The sequence below is a fragment of the Plectrocnemia conspersa genome, unplaced genomic scaffold (genome assembly GCF_051122295.1).
Source record: "Plectrocnemia conspersa isolate PC_06_02 unplaced genomic scaffold, ASM5112229v1 ptg000008l, whole genome shotgun sequence".
Lineage (NCBI taxonomy): Eukaryota > Metazoa > Arthropoda > Insecta > Trichoptera > Polycentropodidae > Plectrocnemia > Plectrocnemia conspersa.
In genome coordinates, this window is record NW_028277172.1 from 4,578,823 (window position 1) to 4,604,039 (window position 25,217).

The following is a 25,217-nucleotide window of genomic DNA, read 5'->3' on the forward strand; positions in this document are numbered from 1 at the left end:
TAAGAAAAATAAATCATAATTTTATTTTTATAATCGATCAGGTTGTTCATTTTAAATTTATGTTTGTTACAGGGTGATTCAGGAGGTCCGTTAGTTTACGATAATCACGTAGTTGGAATAGCCTCATATACTATTGATGTATTACCAAACGATTGTGCTTCAGGATACCCAGATGTCTACACAAGAGTTAGCAGTCTTGTAGACTGGATCAAAGAAAATGAAAAATAATTTTATAAATTTGTCAATTATTAATAAAAAAAATATTTATCATTATATTCAATAAAAAATAATACAAATAATCAATATAATTTTATGGTATATAATATGTTTTGGAGTTTATTATAAGCCTTATTGTCGCTTAAACAGACACCAACACAAAGCGAGAGGAATTTTTTCACATCCGAATTTTTTTAAACAATAAAAAGGATGTTTTATTCTACTTTAAAATGCATGTGTTTTACAGATTATTTTAAGAATAATATGTAATAATGTATCAGCAATACTTTACTGTATTTCATACATTTTTTCATTTATAAAAATTTTTCGAGAATTCTTGAGAAACTAAAATCATCGAGAAATCAAAATGTCTAGTTGGGTAGTTAGGTTTAAGGCGAGTATATATGGAATAATTATAATCAAGCCCTAAGCATTAATTCGCATTTTTATCGTTGTTACTTCTAAGTTTATGTTTTTGAGTGGTTTCATTGTGAATATTTGATTTTACTAAATCAAGGTTTAACCTCAAGCTCCAATAATTCGATGATTTCAATATGATTTTTGATAAGCAAAATTGGTTTTGTCGATGCTTCTAAATGCATTTTAGATACTGTAGTAATATAATTGTCTTCATCTATAAAAAAATTCTAAGGTTCATTTTGTCTATATAGAAGACCGTTTGCATTCCAAGCTAATTTTTTTAAACCGTTACGTTGAATATTAATATTCAATATATATTGAATTATGATTTTATTGTTGTAATCTGCAATCAAAACGGTTATGAATGGTTTACCCGATATTGATTGGGTTTTGACTTTGAAGTATGACTTCTCTAAATTTGCAAGAGGCTCAAAATTGTAAGTCTGAAAGTTGCTAAATATTTTTTTATTATTTTTACCTCCCCAAATCTAATTTTACTTTGAAAGGTTTAAAGTAGAATTATAGCATCTTGGAAAGAAGGAATTATATTTTAAATAAAAACGAAAAAGAAATGAAGCAAAAATGATTTGAAGCCCCTAATAGATTTTAAATAATAAATAACAATGAGCAATACTGTAATACAAAAATAATTCGTAAAAAATTATATTCAAGGAAAATATTTTTACAATATTTGTAAACAAAATTGGGTTTATTTTATAATTTTATTATTTTACAAATAGCTTAAAAACACATATATATTTGTAAAATATTTTTTTTATTTATATAAAAATAATTTAATTACAGGCATTACTTCTTGTTTTCTCGTACCCACTCGAAAAATTCACTAACTCTTGTGATTATATCTGTTAATCCGTTAGCACAATTCCCAACCAAAACTGAGGATATTCCCACAACAAAACCATTGAATACATAGGGACTTCCTGAATCTCCCTATATTGTAAAACATTTATTATTTTAAAAAAATATTTACGTATAACTTAAATTTTTTACATTATATTCTTACAAAGCAAATGCCTTGACCTATCGGACTTCTAGTGCATAAATGTTTTTTCTGCGCAGCATTATATATTTTAATAATTAATAAGTGCAAAAAGTTTTCACTTAATTTAAAATTAGTAATAAACTAAACAGATTTAAAATCTAAAATAAATTAAAAATATTTAAAATCCATTATAAAATAAAAAAAAACATTTTTGAGGTTGAAAAAAATATTTTGAATAAATCTTGAAATTTTAAACGTACCTTGGTACGTTTTAAACGTTCAGTTAAATCTTACTTATATGTACATTAAATCGGAAGCAATGATAATGTTTATGTAATATAAAAGGAAAAACTCACTTTTCGGCCTCGGAATTCAAAATTTGAAGATTTCATTACGAAGATTGTTTTATGATTGTTTATCTAATTTAATCAATATATTCTTCTAATCTTCTACATATTATGTATATATTTAATTTTCATTGTTATAACACAGCTACTTAATTTGCAATCCGATTATTTAAATTCAGTCAAATGACGAATTAATGAAAATTATTGTCGCGTAGCAAAATTTTGTTATTAAATAATAATTATTTGAAACTGTTGTCACGGTACTGTCGGCCATCTTGTTTTATATTTGAATGCTTATTTTTCATTGGTCGAAACAACAGAACGCATTACCGGTGCCTCGAAAAGCAACGAAGCAAATTCAAATAGTTAAAAAATAAACACTTGACATTACGTTTTTACTGAATAACGTCAGTTGTCACTTATTTGTCGTTCGAGTCATAAGAATTTCACAAAAAATTCGGCAGCATTTGTGCCGTATATGGTTATAGCTTTACTGGTTCGTCAATTTAAAAAATGGTTTAAGATATATAAATTTGAAAATTTTTGTTAGGAAGACAAGCCTTGAACATGAACACCAAAAATCATCAATGATATCCGCATAGCTGCAGAAATTGAAACCAATCCAGAGATGTTGATTCAGGAGTTAATATATAAGACATATATTCAAAGAAGTTTAACAAATATTGAGAAGACGTGGAAATAAATCATGTAAGTACCACACGCAATAAGCGACGAGAACAAGGCGACGCGCCTGTCTCAACGTTACTCACCTTCCATATTCTTCTGATACAGATTATCATTTATTTTAGTCTCTAAAAGATAATTTAGATGATAAGAAAATGTAAGGTGTTAGTGAAGCATAAGCATTTCTTTCTGAATATTTTAACTCACAGCCAGCTAGTTTTTACAAACTTTTGCATTTTTGTCTGATTGATGGAAATGGTTGTATCTGTCGATAGAGATTATTTTGTAAAATAAATTTGCTTACCTCTTACATTTAACTTTAACGTGAAATTCTTTACTGTCTTAGATTTTAAAGTGTGGCAATGCAAAGTTAATTAAAATTATTAATAAATTTGTTATTCAACTTTTCATAATGTGGTAAAATTAAAATATTTATTAAAGCTATAGAATTTTTCACAAGTGTCATATTAAAATTATGATTTGTGTGAGTATTTAAGCTTTTATAAATAAATGCTAATCTCTTTTTGTGTAAAAAAAATAAGATAAAGAATTATTAAATTTATTATAAAATTAACAATAAAAAAAATCAATTATACATCTTTTAAAAATAAAATAAGTTGACCTCACATCTATATTTACTATTAAATGGCATTTTATAAAAACAATACTAAAATAAAAATTTGATTAAAAAAAATATTTTAAGTTAATTGATATTTTACCATCTCCATTATTTCTTATTTTCACTTATCCAGTCCACAAAGTTACTAACCCTTGTGTATATATCTGGTTGTATACCAGCACACCACTTGTTTAAATAGCAGGATATTCCCACTACATAACCATTGGATACTAACGGTCCACCCAAATCTCCCTGTAACGTGATACATTTATTATTTAAAATAAATAAATACTTAAAAATATTAATCACTTCATATTCTTACAAGACAGACGCCTTTGCCCTTTGGATTTCTTGTGCATAAAAGTGTATTTGCTACATTCTTATAGCAATCATCAGCTGACAATGACACTGTGTGAAGCTCTTGAAGTTCATTTAGATAGGCCAAATTACTCTCTTCTTCTTTTAAATCCTATGTGTTAATTGAAATATCACTATTCATTGAATACACAGATATTAAATTTGTTAATTACAGTTCGATTTACTCCCCATCCAGTAACAATCAAAGGTACGCCTCCCTTAACATAATGTCCTCCATATTTAATCGGTTGAATACTTTCGTTGAACTCAATATTTTTGTCAAGGTACAATAAAGCAATGTTATATCCATTCATGTGGTTCGATTCGTTATATTTTGGATGTAACAATTTATTTTCAACGCTAAAATTCATTCCACCACTGTCTAATGTATGAGTTCCAATTGTAACTGTAACTTCCTTACTTTCACTGTAAATTCAAAGCGATTAATTATATATTAAAATAAAAATAAAATTAAGTAATATAGTACAACTCTTGGCAATGTGCTGCAGTTAAGATGGTTCTGTTAGCTATAATTGAGCCTCCACAAATATGATCTCCGAATTTAATAGCTGCCATATATGGATATCTTCCTTCTTCGGCTGGAGAGCTTTTAAAAATGACAGTGCTTCCATTTTGAATTCGAATCCATACATCTTTATATACATCCACTATTGGAGATGACTCTGTATAAATAACATATATTAAATGCATGATTTATATACTATACGTAGTATTTTTTTAGGATTCATACGTAATGGTAGTAGCAGATGGAAAATTAGCAACGATGATGAAATTAATTTGTACATTTTTTCTACCATTCGATTAACACTTCTACGATAAAATGTGTCGACCTTATATTTATACGTAATATTGAAGAACAATGATGCATATGCATTTAAGTGTATTAACGTACAATACCTCACATACTAAGAAAAATGTATTGTGTTTATTTAGTGCTACATTTTTTAATAATTTTAGTATTATGTGTTCTAATCAAAATTCTTATCAAAATATTCCTAATTATAAATCATAACTAGATTTTTTAAAATGTAAGCAAATGACGTTTACAAAACCCTTAAAAAATGCAGATATAAACAATAATAATTGTGGTAAAAATTGCTATGAAACACGAATTTTTAAAATAAATTATGTTATAAAATTAATAACTCACAAATTTAGATTTTTTTTTATTAATTTCTTAAGACAATATATATTACGTGGCAAACCCTTTAACCGTGCTTATAAAATCAGTAGTTAAAGACGGAATAAAAATTTCAAAACAATTATCTTAATGTTTCGTTGGTCCTTCGAAGCAAGATGAGACGGCCTTTCAAATGCAAAAAAAGTCTACTTTTCTTAGAGGTTAGAAGTTAAACAACATAAATTAATTAAAAGTATTTATAATTTTATTTAAACTTTATTCTCATCAATCCATGATACAAAAGAACTTATTCTTGTGAATATATCTGGTTTTCCTTTAGCGCAAGGGACTCCCATAGATACAATACCCACAACTTTTCCATTCATAGTCAAAGGACCTCCAGAATCACCCTAAAATTTTGAAACATATATTTGTAAATATAAAGTGATATTCTAAAGATATTTGTATGTATTTAAAAAGTAACTTACAGTACAAGCTCCTTCGCCTTTTTTTGTATATGTGCATAGTTGATCTGGGTTCGTATCGGACATTTTTCTTTTGCAAGTTTTAATACTGAGAGTTTTCAAGTCAATGACTTGTAAGTTTTCTGGCGAAGTACCAGGATACTGAAACATTAAAATAATTTATTAATCAATAAATTCATTACTTGCATAATTAAAAATAAAATACTTACTGAAGTTTTTCCCCATCCTGTTAAAGTGACAGCCTTTCCTCCGTCTACTTCTTCATAATCTAAAGCAATTGGTTGAATTCTTTCATTGAATGTCAATTCTGAAGCTAAGATCACAAGACCAATGTCATTAGTGAATATAAAATGTTGGTATTTGGGATGCAAAATCAATTCGATGGTCTGGTATGTCAATCCATCTGAACTGAGCTTGTTTGATCCAACGTAAACCAATAGTTCTTCTGGATCTTTTCTACAATACGATATATTAGTTAATAAATTATATCTTAAGAATTCAATATAAATTTTAACCACTTACAATTTGATGCAATGTCCAGCAGTCAATATAGTTTTTGGTGTTATGATCGAGCCTCCACAAAAATGATTTCCAGTTTTAGCATTTTTTATAGAGACTTGATAAGGATATGCTCCATCAGGCGCATCTTTACCTCCAACTATCTTTGAATCTCTAAAAGTATATCCTAAAAAGCGTGGTTCGTAGAATAATTAGTTATTTAATATAGGTTAATATTATATATTATTAATTGTTGCATCATGCTCACCTGTGGAAAAATCCAAGATTGCAAAGATTAAGAAACAAGCGGATTTTGACAACATTGTGTTTCTTGTGAGTTTGGATTTAAAATGATTGTGTGATAATCCATTAGTTCATCAATCAAAAACAATGGATCTAGATAGTATTTAATTGATTACTATAAATTATAGATTACATTTACTTATGTTATCATATAATTTATTTGTAAATAGTTTTTAATATCCATATGTTTATATTTGATATTATTTAGATTTAAAATAATTTAATGTGCAGAGTTGCTATTAAGCACAAATAAAATTATTTAAACAAATTAAAGTAAATTATCACGTAATAATTTTCTGCTTTAAAAATAATCATACCGCACATTAAAACTAAATAGTTATGTTGCCAAATATATTGATTTTAAATCTATAGTCACACTTGCCAAATTAAAAAAAATATCTGAATTTGACAAAAACACAGAATCTGCTTCCGCCCCAAATTAGTGGCATTGTTCAAAGGATTCTTCGGACCTCCAATATTTTCTTAAAAATGCATAAACCATTCAGCCATTTTTAATTAGCGCTAATGGCCAACGGAAATCTCATAAAAAATTCAACAGTCACCAATTTGTAAATGGCCGTTCTACCGAAAGGGGTGGGAAATATAATTCTCTATGGAGGGGACCATATGTATAAATACTTTCTTTGAGATTTTCACTTGAACATCCACTTAGTTCAAAGCATCGGAACATGGAACACGGAAGTGATTTTTAAGTTAGACGATCGCATGAACCTTAACTAAAATAAGACCAAACCAACTTCAGATCATCAAAGATCGCATAAGCTGGTGCTTCTCTCTTCGCTTTTCCAGGTCCAGACGTTTGAAATTCGAAGCATACAAACAGACTCTCGAGTAGTTTTGCAAATAACTAACAATAATATACAAGCTGCGTAATGATCTCAAATGTTGCACAAAAATTAAATACCATCAAAACTTGTCTTAAAACGGGTCAACAGAATAGAACACAAGTTATTAATATTATAAATGTAGGATTAAGTATGCAGCAATAAAAGTCATTAAATTAGTTGTTAAGTACTAAGTATGACAGTTAAGGCCAAGAAAATAGGTTAACGGCCAACAAGCACGCTGTAAAGATCAGCGTTTTATTTTTTAACTGTTTATCAAGTTTTTATTTTTTTACTGCTCTCGGAATTCCACCGGGTACAAACTAAAAAAATTATAGTTATAAAATAATGTACAATTTGTGCAATAGTATAGATACGTTGTGTCTGTGTAGTATTTGTATGGGTCAAGTTTTCTTCAATTGTCAGGAAGTTTAATAAGAAACGAAAATAATGTTGTGCCAGTTAACGAGTCTGTACGAGAAGATCTGGGCTTGTCGACTCGCAAGCGTTCTGCTGCTATAGCGATACCAATATCAAAATTGCGTCGTATTTTGAAACTGGACTTAAAACTACCCCATATAAAATCCAATTGGCACAATGCTGCGATTTGGGGCGGAAACATACTTTTTCAGGAGAATAGCCTTATGCGTAATGGTCATAATTTAAATAGCTGGAGATTTGAAAATGTTGTCACTAGGCACTTGGGATTTGCGTGAATGCTAGTCATATTCTATCGACTTTTTGCCATTTGTATTTCTCCTTTTGTGTTTATATAAACAGCAACCATCCTTTTTCAAGGTTTATTTAAAAGGCACACCTGAAAGAGTCCTAATCCTTTCAAAACTCCGATCGTCACGTGCGTTTGTATAACTTCAGAGTGACGAATAAACTTGTTTTAGGTTTTGGTTTTGTATAATATCAAAACTTATAGCATAAGCTGTAGTGATACATATATAAAGTTTTACATAAAAAATAAATACAATTATGTAACTTTAAAAAATCTTTATTAATGCATATAAAAAAACTTATTTCTTGTTAATATCGATCCATTTCGTGAACGAGCTGACTCTTGTGAATACGTCAGGTTTTCCTCTGGCACAAGGAGATCCCCAGGATACGATTCCAACAACTCTTCCATCAGCTACTAATGGACCTCCAGAATCACCCTAAATTAAAAAAAATACATAAATTAAAATAAAACTATTAATTCATAAGAAATATAGGTATACTCACATGACACGCTCCTTCTCCAGCCTTAGTCAATGTACAGATTTCACTTTCGATGACTTTGGAGTGCACCTTTTTGCATTCTTCAAATGTGATTGTCTTCAATTTAATCTGTTGCAAATCGTTGGGAGTTGGACCAGGGAACTAGATTTTAAGAAGTATTTTGTATTTTTTTTGTTTTTTTAGAGTTACGCAAATATTTTATTATATTTTCTTACAGAAGTGGTTCCCCATCCAGTGAGTATCACATCTACGTTTCCACCAACATCTCCGTATTCCATGGCAATCGGTTGAACCCTATCGTCGAAGTTCATGTTAATTGTCACAATTACTAATCCGACGTCGTTGGTGATCAAAATTGGGTTGTACTCATCGTGGTATTTCAAATCGGCCGCTTGGTATCTTACACCATCGGTGTTCAGTTTATTGGTGCCTACATAAACGATAGTGCTGGTCGATGAACGTCTGGTAAATTTAATCATTAGATTAGTTGGTTTGTCAAATAAATAAGAGATCTGAGAAGAGTTGGGTTCAAATCTCATATGAGACCTGGTTATATTATCATAATTTTGATTGATTATCATATGATCATATTTTTTATTATATAAAAATTAAAATTATTAAGGTAAAAAGTATATGTATAATGAAAAAATATATTTCTTAGAACACCTTTAAAATTTTGACTGTATCGCAAAATCCCTAAAGTGGTGACCTCGACGTGATAGTAATACGCTTAATAACAAAAGCCAAAAACTACAATAAAAAAGCGTGTGCTAAGAAAGGAATAAAAAACTACTAATATATATTTTGTGATTGAAAATTTCTCTTTAAATAATTGTAGAACAAAAAAGTAATTTTATAAAAAATAAACGATTCTTGATTAAATTCTTAAATAAATAAGTTTTTGCGATTCTTAAATAAATAATAAGATTAAAGCCAGTTTAAATTGTAATCAATAGATTTTTACTCTTTAAATAGGACTGTCAATCTTTATTGTAATAACTATAATAAATATTAAATATTATTTAAAAAAAATAATAAATTAAACACAAGTATTTAATATTAATATAACTTCATAAAAAAACTGTTCATATCTTATTGATAAATAAATAATAGATATTTTGGTCAGGGATAAAATTTTAACTATTTTCAGTACATATATTTAAAAATAGTGTTGTATTTAATATTTATTATTAATATTCTAATGCACTTTTAGAATTTTTTTATTAATAAAATATTAAATATAATTTAAATTTAGGCAATGCATAATTAAATTATAATGAGTAGTTTTTGAAATTATAAAATAATATTTATCATAAATATGTATATAAAAAAATATGAATTTACATAGGTGTCACTAGCATGTTTGATAAATAATAAATAAAAAATGTTATAATTAAGAATTTATTATTTCCTAAAAAGTAAAATTAAAAATTTTCATTACTATTTTAATTAACTAAAAATCATTGTTATATAAAATAATTTTTAAACACTAAGGGGTAAATAAATATATAAAAAATCTAGCAAATTATCCATTCATATGTAATAAGAGATCATATACCAAAAGGATAAACTTAAGACAGTTCTTATTTTTACAATATAAAAATGTATTCTTACCCAGCTAGACAATGAGCAGCCGTCAAAATAGTCCTTTTGCTGATGATAATACCTCCGCAGAAGTGAGAGTTAGATATGGATCTAAGGGACGCTTGATAAGGGTAGGCTCCTTCTTGGGCAGCTTCACCGCCAACAACTTTTGGGTCCCATCCAGGGGCTCCTAATTTTTTAAATATTAAATATCATAAAGTAATAAAGTGTTTAAGATTTTTAATATAAATATACCTAGGGCAAGGTCCACGAGTCCTAAGAACAAAATTAATGACTTGTACATATTGCCACGTCGAATAAAAGACACACAATAGCAGATTGTCTGTGATCCGACTTATAAAATAAGTTTCGCAATCATATCTTTGCAATCAAATTTGCTTATCAAATATAAATTCATCTTCTCAAAATACATGTATGTCATTTTTTTTTATATATTATATAAAAGTCAGTTCATTACAATGTGCAACAGTTAGATAAAACGATGATGCAAAAATTACAAAATAGGGCAATAAAAATAGTTTTAAATAAAAATAGATTTATGAATTGTAGAAGTGCGATTAAGACATTGGATTTGGATATTCAAGAAATATTGAAAATATATATTTTAGTCTTTTTATATAAATTATAAAATAATATGTTGTCAGAGCATTTCATAACAAATAAAAATGTACTAGAAATAGAGATAATTTAAGGATAGAAAGGAATTATAAAACGAGTACGGCCAGGGGAATATTGTACGTAGGTGGGAATTTGTATATTATTCTTAAGAACTTTACTGAAAAATAAATTATAATAATGGAGTATGTTTTGATTATATTTGTTTACTGTATAAACAATTACCATTATGAACTAAATAAATTTATAAAATAAATCAAGAATTTCAAGTTACCCCGAATATCGACCGAGACGACCTGTTTTTCATTACTGAAATTATGTTAATTAATAACTAAGGTAGATATTACTTTATTTTTCTGAATAATACTTAGTAAAAGTCATATGATTCAATTCTAGAGTTTCGATTACGCTCAACTTGATATTTAAAGTAAATGACTTGACTAGTGACGAACCAGCTCGGAGCTTAACTAATGGTCCATCTCGATCACATGAGACAACCAGTCCATCTCCGTCTTCACAATTCGGCGCGGTTTTAAATCGTATTTTATTTTTGTAAAGATTGATTTGTATTTTCAGGTATATATAAAATCCTATAAATATTAATTTAGATTTGAGTTTTTAATTTGTATTCTATTATTTTTTAAACGATCGTTTTTTAGTAGAAATCTCTTTATCAAGAAAAAAAAATAGATAAGTATGTTATAATTATATTATATTTTATAAAGATATTCAAATGTACTGAAACACATAAAAAATATTTTTTTATTCTTAAGATTATGTAAGATTTATTAATTATCTGTATGAAAAACATAATTTAATAATTAATTTTGATAAAAAAATGTAATGTGTCAATGTGTCAAATTAATACTTTTATCACATTAAAAGTTTATCTTATCATTGAACACTATATAAATTATATATAAAATATATATATATATATATATATATATATATATATATATATATATATATATATATATATATATATATATATATATATATATATATATATATATATATATATATATATATATATATATATATATATATATATATATATATATATATATATATATATATATATATATATATATATATATATATATATATATATATATATATATATTATAATATTATAATATAATATATATGATATATAAAATATGAAAAATTATATATATCCTTATGAAATATTGTTCTTAAACAATATAATTGTCGAATTTACTAAGAATCCGGAAATTCAGTAATGGGTTTGAGCCGTATTTACCGGTAATTTAATATAGGATTACCAAAAGGTGGTTATGCGTTCCTTATTTATATTCTTATAGTTTTATTTTTATGCAGGTGTTCATATGCGTAAAATATATAACGCCATATTTGTAGGTTTCGCTACCTGCTCGAGAAAATGGTTTTGTAAAACGGTCGAAAACCTTTTTGAAATGTCAACTAATTTTAAGTTGCTAAACTGCTACATATGAGCTTTTGTGTATATTTTATATATGTAAAATAAAAATAAAAATAAAATATTCAAAAGATCTTTATTTATATAGAATATTATTTAATTTTTGTTATCGTCGATCCATTTCGAAAATGAACTGACCCTCGTGTATACGTCAGGTCTTCCTATGGCACAAGGAGTTCCCCAAGACACAATTCCTACAACTCTTCCATCGGCCAGCAATGGACTTCCAGAATCCCCCTGAAATAAGAAATAAGATATTTTCATTATATTAATACTGTTTATTATAAGCAAATTAACTCTCATGACACGATCCTTCTCCAGACTTAGTGAAGGTGCAGATTGTACTTTCTATGGCTGTAGGGTGTATTTGGACGCATGTTTCATATGTGGTAAATAAACACAATTATGTAACTTTAAAAAATCTTTATTAATGCATATAAAAAAACTTATTTCTTGTTAATATCGATCCATTTCGTGAACGAGCTGACTCTTGTGAATACGTCAGGTTTTCCTCTGGCACAAGGAGATCCCCAGGATACGATTCCAACAACTTTTCCATCAGCTACTAATGGACCTCCAGAATCACCCTAAATTAAAAAAAATACATAAATTAAAATAAAACTATTAATTCATAAGAAATATAGGTATACTCACATGACACGCTCCTTCTCCAGCCTTAGTCAATGTGCAGATTTCACTTTCGATGACTTTGGAGTGCACCTTTTTGCATTCTTCAACTGTGATTGTTTTCAATTTAATCTGTTGCAAATCGTTGGGAGTTGGACCAGGGAACTAGATTTTAAGAAGTATTTTGTATTTTTTTTTGTTCTTTTAGAGCTACGCAAATATCTTATTATATGTTCTTACAGAAGTGGTTCCCCATCCAGTGAGAATCACATCTACATTTCCACCAACATCTCCGTATTCCATGGGAATCGGTTGAACCCTATCGTCGAAGTTTATGTTAATTGTCACAATTACTAATCCGACGTCGTTGATGATCAAAATTGGGTTGTACTCATCGTGGTATTTCAAATCGGCCGCTTGGTATCTAACACCATCGGTGTTCAGTTTATTGGTGCCTACATAAACGATAGTGCTGGTCGATGAACGTCTGGTAAATTTAATCATTAGATTAGTTGGTTTGTCAAATAAATAAGAGATCTGAGAAGAGTTGGGTTCAAATCTCATATGAAACCTGGTTATATTATCATAATTTTGATTGATTTTCATATGATCATATTTTTTATTATATAAAAATTAAAATTATTAAGGTAAAAAGTATATGTATAATGAAAAAATATATTTCTTAGAACACCTTTAAAATTTTGACTGTATCGCAAAATCCCTAAAGTGGTGACCTCGACGTGATAGTAATACGCTTAATAACAAAAGCCAAAAACTACAATAAAAAAGCGTGTGCTAAGAAAGGAATAATAAACTACTAATATATATTTTGTGATTGAAAATTTCTCTTTAAATAATTGTAGAACAAAAAATTAATTTTTAAAAAATAAACGATTCTTAATTAAATTCTTATATAAATAAGTTTTTGCGATTCTTAAATAAATAATAAGATTAAAGCCAGTTTAAATTGTAATCAATAGATTTTTACTCTTTAAATAGGACTGTAAATTTTTACTGTAATACGATAATAAAAATTAAATATTATTATAAATAAATTATTACTTAAACACAAGTATTTAATATTAATATAACTTCATAAAAATTGTTCATATCTTATTGATAAATAAATAATAGATATTTTTGTCAATTAAATTTCAACTTTTTTCAGTACATATATTTAAAAATAGTGTTGCAAATAATATTTATTATTAATATTCCATTGCACTCTTAGAGTTTTTTTATTAATAAAATATTAAATATAATTTAAAATTTAGGCAATGCATAATTAAATTATAGTGAATAGCTTTTGAAATTATATACTAATATTTATCATAAATATGTATATAAAAAAATATGAATTTACATAGGTGTCACTAGCATGTTTGATAAATAATAAAAAATAAAATCATAAAATTCATTAAAAAATGTTATAATTAGGAATTTATTATTTCCTAAAAAGTAAAATTAAAATTTTTCATAACTATTTTAATTAAATGAAAATCATTGTTGGTCTAAAATAATTTTTAAACACTAAGGGGTAAATAAATATATAAAAAATCTAGCAAATTATCCATCCATATGTAAATAAGAGATCATATACCAAAAGGATAGATTTAGACAGTTGTTATTTTTACAATATAAAAATGGATTCTTACCCAGCTAGACAATGAGCAGCCGTCAAAATAGTCCTTTTGCTGATGATAATACCTCCGCAGAAGTGAGAGTTAGATGTGGATCTAAGGGACGCTTGATAAGGGTAGGCTCCTTCTTGGGCAGCTTCACCGCCAACAACTTTTGGGTCCCATCCAGGGGCTCCTAATTTTTTTAAATATTTAATATCATAAAGTAATAAAGTGTTCAAGTTTTTAAATATAAATATACCTAGGGCAAGGCCCGCGAGTCCTAAGAACAAAATTAATGACTTATACATCTTGCCACGTCGAATAAAAAACTCACAATAGCAGATTGTCTGTGATCCGACTTATAAAATAAGTTTAGCAATCATATCTTTGCAATCACATTTGCTTATCAAATATCAATTCATCTTCTGGAAATACATATATGTCATTTTTTTGATATAACAGTCAGTTCATTACAATGTGCAACAATTAGATAAAACAATGATGCAAAAATTACAAAATAGGGCAATGAAAATAGTTTTAAATAAAAATAGATTTATGAATTGTAGAAGTTCGATTAAGACATTGGAATTCGATATTTAAGAAATATAGAAAATATATATTTTAGTCTTTTTATATAAATTATAAAATAATATGTTATCAAAGCATTTTATAACAAATAAAAATGTACATAGATTCAATACTAGAAATAAAGATAATTTAAGGATAGATAGGAATTAGAAAATGAGTACGGCCAGGGGAATATTGTACGTAGGTGGGAATTTGTATGTTATTCCTAAGACTTTTACTGAAAAATAAATTATAATAACGAAGTATGTTTTGATGATATTTGGTTAGTGTATAAACAATTACCTTTAACTAAATAAATTAATAAAGTAAATCAACAATTTTCACCGATGAAAACTTTTTAGCTTCTTCGCTTTCGAAGAGGTAGAAAAGGAACTGACCTTTTTTACCTCTAGAAGAGGTATATATCGACCGAGACGATCTGTTTGTCATTTCTGTAATTAAGGTAATTAATAACTAAGGTAGATATTACTTTATTTTTCTGAATAATACTTAGTAAAAGTCATATGAATTAATTGTAAAGTTTCGAATACGCTCAATTTGATATTCAAAGTAAATTACTTGACTAGTGACAAACCAGCTCGGAGCTTAACTAATGATCCATCTCGATAACATGAGACAACCAGTCTATCTCCGTCTTCACAATTCGGCGCAGTTTTAAATATTATTTTTTTATATATATTGATTTGTATTTTCAAGTATATAATAAAATAGAATCATGTAAATAATAATTTAGATTTGAGTTTTTGATTTGTATACTATTATATTATTTCTCAAACGATCGTTTTTTTAGAAGAAACCTCTTTATCAAGAAAAAACTAGATAAATATTTTATAATTATATTATATTTTATAAAGATATAAAAATTTATTCTCAAGATTATGCATCTACGTACTTATGTAAGATTTAATAATTATCTGCATGAAAAACATAATTTAATAATTAATTTTGATAAGAAAATGTTATGTGTCAATTTGTCAAATTAATACTTTTATCACCTTAAAAGTTTATCTTATCATAGAACACTATATAAATGCTAATTATATATTTCCTTATGAAATATTTTCTTAAACAATAAAATAAATATAATTTTCTAATTTACTAAGGGTTTGAGCCGTATTTACCGGTAAAAGCAATTATTTGTTTCCTATTTATAATCTTATAGTTTTATTTTTATGCAGGTGTTCATATGCGTAAAATATACAACGTTATATTTGTAGGTTTCGCTACCTGCTCGAGTGAATATTTTTTAAAACGGTCGAAAACCTTTTTGAAATATCAACTAATTTTAAGTTCCTAAACTGCTGCATATTAGCTTATGCATATTAAAAATAAATATTGCAAGAATAGGAGAAATAAAAATAAAAATTAAATATTAAAAAAATCTTTATTTATATAGAGTAATATTTAATTTTTGTTATCATCGATCCATTTTGAAAATGAGCTGACTCTCGTGTATACGTCAGGTCTTCCTATGGCACAAGGAGTTCCCCAAGACACAATTCCTACAACACTTCCATTGGCCACCAATGGACTTCCAGAATCCCCCTGAAATAAAAAATAAGAGATTTTCATTATATTAACACTGTTTATTATAAACAAATTAACTCACATGACACGATCCTTCTCCGGACTTAGTGAAGGTGCAGATTGTACTTTCTATGGCTGATGGGTGCACTTGGACGCATGTTTCATATGTAGTTGTCTTTAATTGAATCACTTGTAAATCGTTGGGAACTTCTCCAGGGTACTGAAATATGTAACAATATTTTTATATATATTTTTTTAGGAAAATACACGGTAGGTACGTTCCAAAAAATATCGAGTAAATTAAAACCGCATAACGCGTGCACTCATGGGCAGTGAGAGACGCTCCAGATGTAGGTCGTGCAAGTGTAATTAAACTTGTATCAAAATATGTTTAATAATATTTAAAAAAAAAATATATTCCTAACCGCGTAAATCAAGAGATAAGTATGTTAAGTTCTTACAGAAGTGGTTCCCCATCCGGTAAGTGTCACAGGAACGTCTCCAGCAACTTTTTCATATCCAATTGGAATTGGCTGAACCTTGTCGTCAAAATTGATGTCAATGCTTACAATCACTAAGCCAACGTCGTTGAATAGCAATATTGAACTGAACTGCTCATGGGATTTTAATTCGGCTGCTTGGTATCTGATTCCACCAGAGTTCAGTTTATTGGTACCTACGTAGACAATGGTGCTGGCTGCTGTACGTCTGGTAAGGTTAATAATCGTTAGATTGGGTTATCAAAGACCATTCAAAAAGTAACAGTAACTCCCTAATAAGACCACTGCTGAAAAATAGAGCTTCTGAATAATTCTCATCACTTGAAAACCATAAAATACTAGTTAAAGACAGGTGTTTAATATTAATAGAAATATAAAATATAAAAAGAGAACTAAAATTTTTGTATTATTGTCTGATGGTAATTTTAAAATATGATATAATTTTTGTACCTTAATTAAAAAATAAAAACCAAATTAATTCGCTCTTTTATCACATGTTTGTAAAATATTGCGTTTATTTCAATAAAAGTTGTACTATCTAAAATAAAATCATAAAATATTAGATTTAACAGTCGACAAAAGGTGTCTCTAGATTGATTGAAATTAAATAATTTTTAGAATTTAGAAAATATTATTTTTTGTTAATTAACAATATTTAAGAGTCTATTATTTAATAAAATATGAAAATATAAATAAAGAAGAATAATTAAAAATAATATAAAAATATATATTTATATAAATATTTTAATTACTATTTTATAAAATTATTTGTGAATAAATTTAGTCATAAGATAATTTTATATAGTCTATTATATTCTGTAAAACCAAAAAGTGAATTAAATGGTTTTTAATTATGCATATTGATATTCAGATGAAAAAGATGTTATATAGTATTTAAATATAATAAGGAAAATCTTACCCATATATACAATGAGCTGCTGTCAAAATAGTCCTCCGACTGATAATGGTACCTCCACAGAAGAGAAAATTAGATGTGGATCTAAGAGATGCTTGATAAGGATATGCTCCTTCTTCGGCAGTTTCTCCACCAATTACTTTTGGTCCAGGGGCTCCTAGAATTTTGTATATTAAATATCAATAAGTCATATGATTATAGGGTTTTAAATTTTAAATATACCCAAGGCAAAGCCCACAAATCCTAAGAACAAAAATAATAACTTGTACATGTTGTCACGTTTGATAAAAAAATACAACTCACAACAGATTTTTGTAAAACTATTTATACTATAATTTGCAAGCATATCTTTGCAGTCTATGGATACAGTTATCTTATAGCAATTATTCGTATTGTAAAATTATCTTTTATAAATCAAAATTGATTGCTAAAAATAGTATTTTTTATTTAATCAATGTCTAGGGTTTTATTCCTTAAGAGTAAAATGAAATCCTAGAAATAGATGTTTTCTTTGTCGCTCTTAATTTAAAATTTATTTATATCATATCAATTGAAATATATAACTGAAAAGCGTTATTCTATGACCGAAATTTAGTCACCATACTATCGTATTTCTTAATAATAAAAGAACACTATTTTGAGAATGAAAATTTTTCATTATAAAAGTATGCAAAAGACGCATTTACATATATTTAAAATTTATTTTTAAGGAAAAAATATTTTATTTGTTAAATTATTATCAAAAATTAATAATCTTGTATAAGAAATTTCCGATCAAAATTTTAATTATACTTTTTCATATGTAATATTATTATTATAAATAATAATACAATTACTCCTAAATATTTTATATTAACAACTATTTTTTTTGTCAAAACGAGTTGTTATTTCCTTTTTTATAAATTCGAATTTGTCATATGAATGACCTTAGTGTTTTTTTAAAATTAAATTTAAAAAAATGGTAGTTGTAAATTAATAGTATTTCTCATTAGAGATCTACAATAAATGTGCTTAGATGAGCGATAATCTATTTAAATAAATTATGAATTGAACAAACGGTCGCAACACTCAAATACCATTAGCATTATTTATTTCAGAGTTGACATAAATATTATAATGGACAATTCAAAAACATTTACAAAAAATGCATAAGAACGGTAAATAATTTGTGAGATATTCGTACTTTGCTAATTCATCATTCTTTTTTAAATAATTTAAAAATATCACAACTAAATAACTGATATTCATAATCAAAATAAAGAATGTTTCACAAACGTACCATCTGTTCATGCCGACTAAAAAACGGAAGAAAATTTCTGCCGAAATGTAAGCATCGAACTAACACTGATGTAAACAATCGCATCGTATATAGTCATCTTTCATTCAAAACGTTTATATAAAAACAATAATCAATACTTCTGAAATAAATTTAGTAAATAGAAATAGAAAATATATCAAGTCATGCGTGTGAAACGATTTAAATGCGGAATCCTTATTTTTACTCCAAGAATTTTCATTCGTGCAAAGCATCTTTTTTTATTTTGCTCGTCTACTTTTTATATAAATTTAATGCGCATAGCGAGAATCGTAAATATGTGCATATATCCTTTTTCAAACGGCCGTGAACAAAGCGTCAAGTTCTTTCCCGTCACAGGATATTTTAAGGATCAGCATCCGGAGAATTTATTCGCGCAGACGATGGCCAATCGTACCTGAAATTCTTGAAAAACTCGAAATAGAACTCGTGCCAGACGCAATAAAACCCACTTTCCAAAAACGCGCTTTTGCATGCTTTCATGCCGATGGATTTATCGTGTGGCAGCTATATTGCAGTTTGCAGCAGTATCGACTTCAAACGTCAGTAGTGAAAACGCAATAAATGTGGAAATAGCTGGCGGCGTTTGTGAAAAAGCTCTTTCCAGGAAACGAGGGTAAGCTTTGTCTTAGCGAGAAGTTTTCCAATAACACGAATTTTCAATTTCGACTGAAATAGAGATGTTCATAACCTCAAAAGTCGGACGTAGATTGTTTGTCGAGCAAATAAAGATCTTGAACTTTTATAAAATTGTAATTTTTATTTTATTTTAAATATATAAGTAATATTTCATATTTTATAACAAATGAGTTACATAATAATAATATCATAACATGGCAACACTCAAACATACTTAAAATTCATTTCACGCTTCAATTTGCAATTTAAAAAAGTATAGTTCTTTTGTCAGTGTCCAGACGAATTCATGATTGGCATTTGCTCGTAATTTTTTACGGTTTTATTTGGCCATCATCGCATAATTCGTGACCATCGCGACGTGAATGTTAAGCGTTCCCAAAGTATCCCGAAATTATATTTTAAAAATTAAGTTTTGTATTCATCTTGTAACCCATCCCTTCGATAATTTATGGAATCCTTTTTTTGTTGAAATATTACACATGTATTTAATTTATTGCGGCAGCGTAGTGTTTATATTTGAGAACCGGCGATTAAGTCGTAATCTGTGCGCCTTCGGGCTATACCGTCGAAAAAACAATGCGAGCAGCGATTCTTAATCTTTTTTATTATTATTTGTAAAGATTAAACGATCCTCTGTCAAATTTATGACAGATCGTTTTAAGTGTGAAATTGCGTTTCATGTATTATATTTATTTTATATAAATGTGATATTTGGGCAATGGTAAAGTTTATATTATTTATAAGATAGTGATCGATGTAGAACAAGTATTTGATATCTGGAAATGTTATCACGCTAATTGACATTTAGACCAGACTGAAGCGTTGCTCAATGATTTTTTACAGTTATGTATTTATGTGGAAATGTTAATTTGATTCGTGTGTACGGAAAAGGTTGCTGATCTGTGACGTAGATAGTGCAGTTGCACCGCATGCGTATTTTAGACAAATGAGTGCGATTTCCTGTGTCATTTTTTTGCCTTATGAATATGAGAGTCGTTCAGAATAAATTGTATAGGGTAGTTCAAAGTCTTAATATTCAATATTAAATAATATTTTTTTTAATTAAACCAAGCGTTTTTTATTTTTAAATTAAATGTTATAAAATTTTATAAATCTCATCAGATTTCTAAGCAAAGCTACGATTTTTTCATTATTTATTTTTCGATATATTTTTTTTGGAAATTCGATTTAAACCACGATAATAAAATAATATTTTAATAAATATTTATTTATAAAAAAAAAATATTTTATTTATGATCATCAGATGTAACGCTAAACTGTTTCTCAGAACGGGATAAAGAAATGTTTCTCAAAAAATCATGACTATGCAATGGATATTTTAATGAGTAATTTATTTATTTAATTTAATTAAATTCAGACATTTAATTGAAAGTTACAAGTATTTTTATCGGATCAAGTTATGTTCGATTATCATTATCAGATCACCCAGAGAAAGAACGTAACTGCGCACAACATATAGGGTCAATGCTTTTGGGTCCGACGCTGGGGCTTTGCCCTTAGCTGGATGACCTCGCATAGAAAGCTGTCATCTGAGCTCCAACCACCTAAGAGGGCTACCCAGAAGCGCTTCTGTGTCTTGCAGAGAATTTAAAGCGTAGTTGATCGCAGCAAAAAAGGCGCTCGTAAAATTTTGTAATATGCACCTCCGTTGAATTGAATTGTGATTGTTTAATCATTTTTTTATATTTATAATGTTTATTTTTATTAGAAATTATGTATATCGATGATTACAAACTTTTATAATCAAACTTCAAAACTAAATATAATAAAAACTGTAAGTAACAGGAATATAATCAGTCATTGATAAATCAATTTTTAATATCATTCGTCAAAAATAGAAATAACATCTTTAATACAAATATATGATAAAATATGGAAAAATATAATATAATTAAAACATAAAAATTAGCAAGAAAATAATTATTTTTAATAATATTGTTTTTCATAATGAATAAAACAAATTTGATTTAATAATTATGTCTTAAAATATTTGTTCAATCAAGTAAATTTATTGTACAAGATAAAAATTCATAATATACTAATAAAATAAAATTAGATAGAAATAATTATATATCAATATCAAGATAGCTACAAATAAATGTATATATATATAAATTAATTATTATTAAAAGTTGTTTGGTTTGTTTTAATATAACACAACAAATATATAAATTTCAAGTAATTTTATAATAATCAAACACAAACACTCAATACAAAATTTTTAATCGGATTATTGATGCTCGATATTGAAAAAGCGTTCGATTTGGTTTAATATTATATAATACAAAACCCATTATTATCCTCTTCAAATAATACGTTCATACAATACAGGTTGGGATGATGATGTTTCGCTAATTAATATAACTTTTTAGTATAAATATACATTAGGGAATAAAATTAAAATATTTAAAATATTATTATTTTATAAAAATTAAATTAAATAATAAAAAACATATGTTACTACAAAGGGCTAAAAGCAAAATTCACGTGTTTCCAGCAAAAATATGGGTATTAAGCATCGTTATTGAGATCAATTAATTGATTAACGGGTCTTTTCTGAATATTTTTTAACGCGCGGATATATACGTCGATGGGGAAATTAGTGCACTTTCCTTTTAATATATATTTTTATACAGTCTTTCGTTTTAATACATCCACGGTTAGTATTTGGTTAATTGTATAAATGACACGGTCTTCTTAAAAATTGCCTACCGTCTTAAGCTAATCAAAAATAAACATAAGTAATCTTAATAAAAAATAAACAATTATTATCTCAGTAATAACTCAATAATAGCAAAGTTGCATAAAATTTAAATTATTTTGTTTGCTTTTGCATATTAAAAAAATATATTATAGAGCTACATATGTATGTCTAAATGATTTGCCACCATTGCAGCCCCAAGATCGATATTTCACGGAAGAAATAGCATATTTAAAAAATATATTAATTAGGCTAATTTCTAGTAACACCACTAATACACGTTTGTCTAAATTAAAAGTTATTTAAATTATTGCCATATAAATTTTATAAAAACATATTTTTAAACTTATCTTTAAAAAATCATATAAAGATTTTTAATACCATTATAATCATAACATTATTTTTAAATTTTTATTTATTTATTATTATTTATTATTGCATTTATAGCAAATAATAATAATAAAAAAAAAACTATATATATAAATAATTAAAATAATAAATTACCAGATGTATGTTATTTGCTTTTGATAAATTTCTACTTTAAATAGTATTTTTTTAAGAATTATCGTAGATGAACAAAAAAAATGTTTTGTCTTTGTCGCCCGCTTTTAACTAATAAGCGCCGCGAAACGAAGATTATTATCTACCGCATACAAAGTGCTAACAAACAACAATTTTCAAAGTAACGTTTGCTATTAATTTAAAAAAAATGTATGCATAAATCATACTATGCTATATTTTTAACACATTGCAGAAATAACGACACTTGATTCTATAATTAGTTTATTTCAATTGCAAATTATTATTCGAACAAACCAAGGGTCATTTTATTGACTAAGCCGTCACCAAGAATATGTAATTTGCGTTTTCATTGTCTGCTGAAACGAGCGTTTTCATTGCTGACTTTGAAACGATCTTGATTTTCAACGAATGGCAAATTGATTGATTTAGTGACCACGGACATCGCCAGGGGTCCAAGCATGTTGTCTGGTCCGTGTTAATAATGGGATATTTTAAAAATGTTGACATTCAATACGCCGGTGATAAATGATCCGGCATTAAAACGAGAAGTTTACGAACGTCGAGCTGCAGTCAGGGTGGTCCTATTTAATACTATATAGTACATGCATTCCTATTATAAATCTGCGACCATAAAACTGCAACTTTGTTGGAAGCTGTTCAAATAGCATGTGCTAAATAATTATGTGTTTAGAGTTTAGCTGTTTAGGACAATCTTGCAGCTCGTTACTCTGGACGTAAATTAACTACAAGGCAATCTGTTAACGTGCTTCAAGATTTATTTAAGCACTGGAATTAACTGGAAAGCAAATTTAGCATATGTTCATATATTCATGGTATATAATTACAAACAGTTTAATAAGTTAAAAGGTGAAGAAAACATTCGAAAGACATGTATTTTATAATCCAAATCATGGATACCTTCCATTCCGGAATATAAGGAGCACCCTCAGAGCATATGACTATGGATTTTGCCGAAAAAATAAAAAACATATTAATTTATTTTATTATAATCAGAGAGCATCATTCTTTCTCAATACAAAACAGTCCATCTTTGTATCGATTGTCCCATTTAATGCGAGTTAAGTCACATATAATAAGACTTGTCCAGATTTATATCACTCGATCTTTACAAAGGGTAGTTATTTTAACCTTACATTAATACATTACACCAACTTAGGTATAGGTCTTTGAACTGATGATTGTTTATAATCGAAAGACTAATATCTTATCGATAACCTAATTTACGAATACACAATAATATCGATTTTTACCTAAACTAAATTTTCGATGATTTTTCAATTTAATTTTTAAAAACATTTCTATTATAAAAGCTGACTGTCAAATAAATAGATAATAATTATTAATAAAAATTTCGATAAATATACATATACATATATTTTACGATTTTCAATCGAAGCGTTTTATCAAAAATCTGTTCTATAAAATTTCAAGGACCGTCTATAATCAATAAAAATGATTAAATCTTACGAAACATATAATATTTAGACCATTTTCATTACTATAAATAGTGAGTTTGATATAATGACTTATCATTAATTTATCTTCATTTATAAAAAAAATCATGCTCAACGCCATAATTCTAACATTGTTAAAACTTACAGCTTTAAGTTATGGTAATAAGTAAAATAATATTTATAGATATTCACATACTAAATTTAATTAATTACAGGACTATCTATACCAGACTCGAATAGAATCGTCGGTGGAGACACAGTCAGAAACGGATCATATCCTTATCAAGTTTCACTGAGGTTTACCAATAATCAACATTTTTGTGGAGGTTCTATTCTCACACCCAAGACTATTTTGACAGCTGCTCACTGCATACATAGGTATTGTTTCTCTGATTTAATACATAAGTATTCTTTCATAGGCATAAGTGTGTTGTTAAAAATCTATAATGACAATTTGGTGTAAGGTGTCATCGATCAATGTCGTTGGCAATCGGGATTGGCAGATAGGTCAAAGCTTAATGATCGACCCCTTTTTTGTTTTGTAGTTGATTGGTGGCAGGAAAAAAATGGCCCCTTTAAAGTAATTTACTGATGGAATAGGAAAAAAATGATAAAAGTCACGTTTTAAGAGACAATCTCTTGAGTTGACACACAAAGAATAAGTGAAACTTAATGTTTGATTTATATTTGTGAAATTGACTAATGTGTTTTATGGCTTTGTGGCTCTCAAAGTGTTTCTAATATGTAAATGTAGTTTAATAATTATTTGTGTACACATAAAGGTGCATTAAATATATATATATATATATATATATATATATATATATATATATATATATATATATATATATATATATATATATATATATATATATATATATATATATATATATATATATATATATATATATATATATATATATATATATATATA

At 27.1% G+C, this 25,217-nt stretch overlaps 5 protein-coding genes across 9 annotated transcripts in view; 2 read left to right on the forward strand and 3 right to left on the reverse strand.

Moving 5' to 3' along the window:
- Positions 1 to 492, forward strand: part of LOC148232763 (chymotrypsin-1-like) — a 34,822-nt gene extending 34,330 nt beyond the window's left edge. Inside the window, exon 4 of the mRNA XM_088191148.1 lies at positions 73 to 492. Within this exon, the coding sequence (XP_088047274.1) occupies positions 73 to 228 (156 nt within the window). The 3' untranslated portion in view covers positions 229 to 492. The remainder of the gene's footprint in view (positions 1 to 72) is intronic.
- Positions 493 to 3,282: 2,790 nt separating this feature from the next.
- Positions 3,283 to 4,486, reverse strand: LOC148232772 (chymotrypsin-2-like). The gene is made up of 4 exons (XM_088191147.1): positions 4,398 to 4,486; positions 4,137 to 4,329; positions 3,820 to 4,072; positions 3,283 to 3,758 (listed from the first exon to the last, which is right to left on the reverse strand). Exons 1-4 carry the CDS (start codon positions 4,462 to 4,464, stop codon positions 3,600 to 3,602), a joined length of 672 nt encoding a protein of 223 aa, XP_088047273.1. The 5' UTR covers positions 4,465 to 4,486; the 3' UTR covers positions 3,283 to 3,599.
- Positions 4,487 to 5,056: 570 nt separating this feature from the next.
- LOC148232773 (transmembrane protease serine 9-like) lies at positions 5,057 to 14,437 on the reverse strand. The gene is made up of 16 exons (XM_088190669.1): positions 14,339 to 14,437; positions 14,113 to 14,272; positions 12,698 to 12,944; positions 12,485 to 12,622; positions 12,280 to 12,417; positions 11,969 to 12,067; positions 9,988 to 10,027; positions 9,763 to 9,922; positions 8,364 to 8,610; positions 8,152 to 8,289; positions 7,978 to 8,084; positions 6,039 to 6,100; positions 5,795 to 5,957; positions 5,482 to 5,728; positions 5,276 to 5,413; positions 5,057 to 5,197 (listed from the first exon to the last, which is right to left on the reverse strand). Exons 1-16 carry the CDS (start codon positions 14,385 to 14,387, stop codon positions 5,057 to 5,059), a joined length of 2,274 nt encoding a protein of 757 aa, XP_088046795.1. The 5' UTR covers positions 14,388 to 14,437.
- A 1,597-nt stretch (positions 14,438 to 16,034) lies between these two features.
- On the reverse strand, positions 16,035 to 17,881 carry LOC148232774 (chymotrypsin-2-like). The gene is made up of 5 exons (XM_088190686.1): positions 17,833 to 17,881; positions 17,614 to 17,767; positions 16,656 to 16,902; positions 16,277 to 16,414; positions 16,035 to 16,212 (listed from the first exon to the last, which is right to left on the reverse strand). The coding sequence occupies exons 1-5, from the start codon at positions 17,879 to 17,881 to the stop codon at positions 16,072 to 16,074; spliced, it is 729 nt and encodes a 242-aa protein (XP_088046812.1). The 3' UTR covers positions 16,035 to 16,071.
- A 1,548-nt stretch (positions 17,882 to 19,429) lies between these two features.
- LOC148232775 (facilitated trehalose transporter Tret1-like) overlaps positions 19,430 to 25,217 on the forward strand; it is an 81,277-nt gene continuing 75,489 nt past the window's right edge. Inside the window, exons 1-2 of one of the 5 annotated variants that reach the window (XM_088191154.1) lie at positions 19,430 to 19,541; positions 24,499 to 24,661. The gene's annotated coding sequence lies outside the window, so the exon portion shown is untranslated. Of the gene's footprint in view, positions 19,542 to 19,822; positions 19,970 to 22,748; positions 24,662 to 25,217 lie in introns of those variants that run through there. The other 4 variants (XM_088191150.1, XR_015810554.1, XM_088191152.1 and 1 more) reach the window with 4 other exon arrangements.

Bases quoted from the DNA above. Each gene is read 5' to 3' on its own strand.
- LOC148232774 (XM_088190686.1), bottom strand. From the start codon at position 17,881: ATGTACAAGTTATTATTTTTGTTCTTAGGATTTGTGGGCTTTGCCTTG. The intron at 16,415-16,655 runs GTAAGAACTTAA...TACATATTTCAG, and splicing joins CCGGATGGGGAACCACTTCT to TACCCTGGAGAAGTTCCCAA. The intron at 16,213-16,276 runs GTGAGTTAATTT...TTTTTATTTCAG, and splicing joins CCGGAGAAGGATCGTGTCAT to GGGGATTCTGGAAGTCCATT.
- LOC148232773 (XM_088190669.1), bottom strand. From the start codon at position 14,387: ATGTATAAGTCATTAATTTTGTTCTTAGGACTCGCGGGCCTTGCCCTA. The intron at 12,418-12,484 runs GTGAGTATACCT...TTTTTAATTTAG, and splicing joins CTGGAGAAGGAGCGTGTCAT to GGTGATTCTGGAGGTCCATT. The intron at 9,923-9,987 runs GTATATTTATAT...TTAAAAAATTAG, and splicing joins ACTCGTGGACCTTGCCCTAG to GAGCCCCTGGATGGGACCCA.
- LOC148232772 (XM_088191147.1), bottom strand. From the start codon at position 4,464: ATGGTAGAAAAAATGTACAAATTAATTTCATCATCGTTGCTAATTTTC. The intron at 4,330-4,397 runs GTATGAATCCTA...TTATTTATACAG, and splicing joins CCATCTGCTACTACCATTAC to AGTCATCTCCAATAGTGGAT. The intron at 4,073-4,136 runs GTTGTACTATAT...TTGAATTTACAG, and splicing joins ACTGCAGCACATTGCCAAGA to TGAAAGTAAGGAAGTTACAG.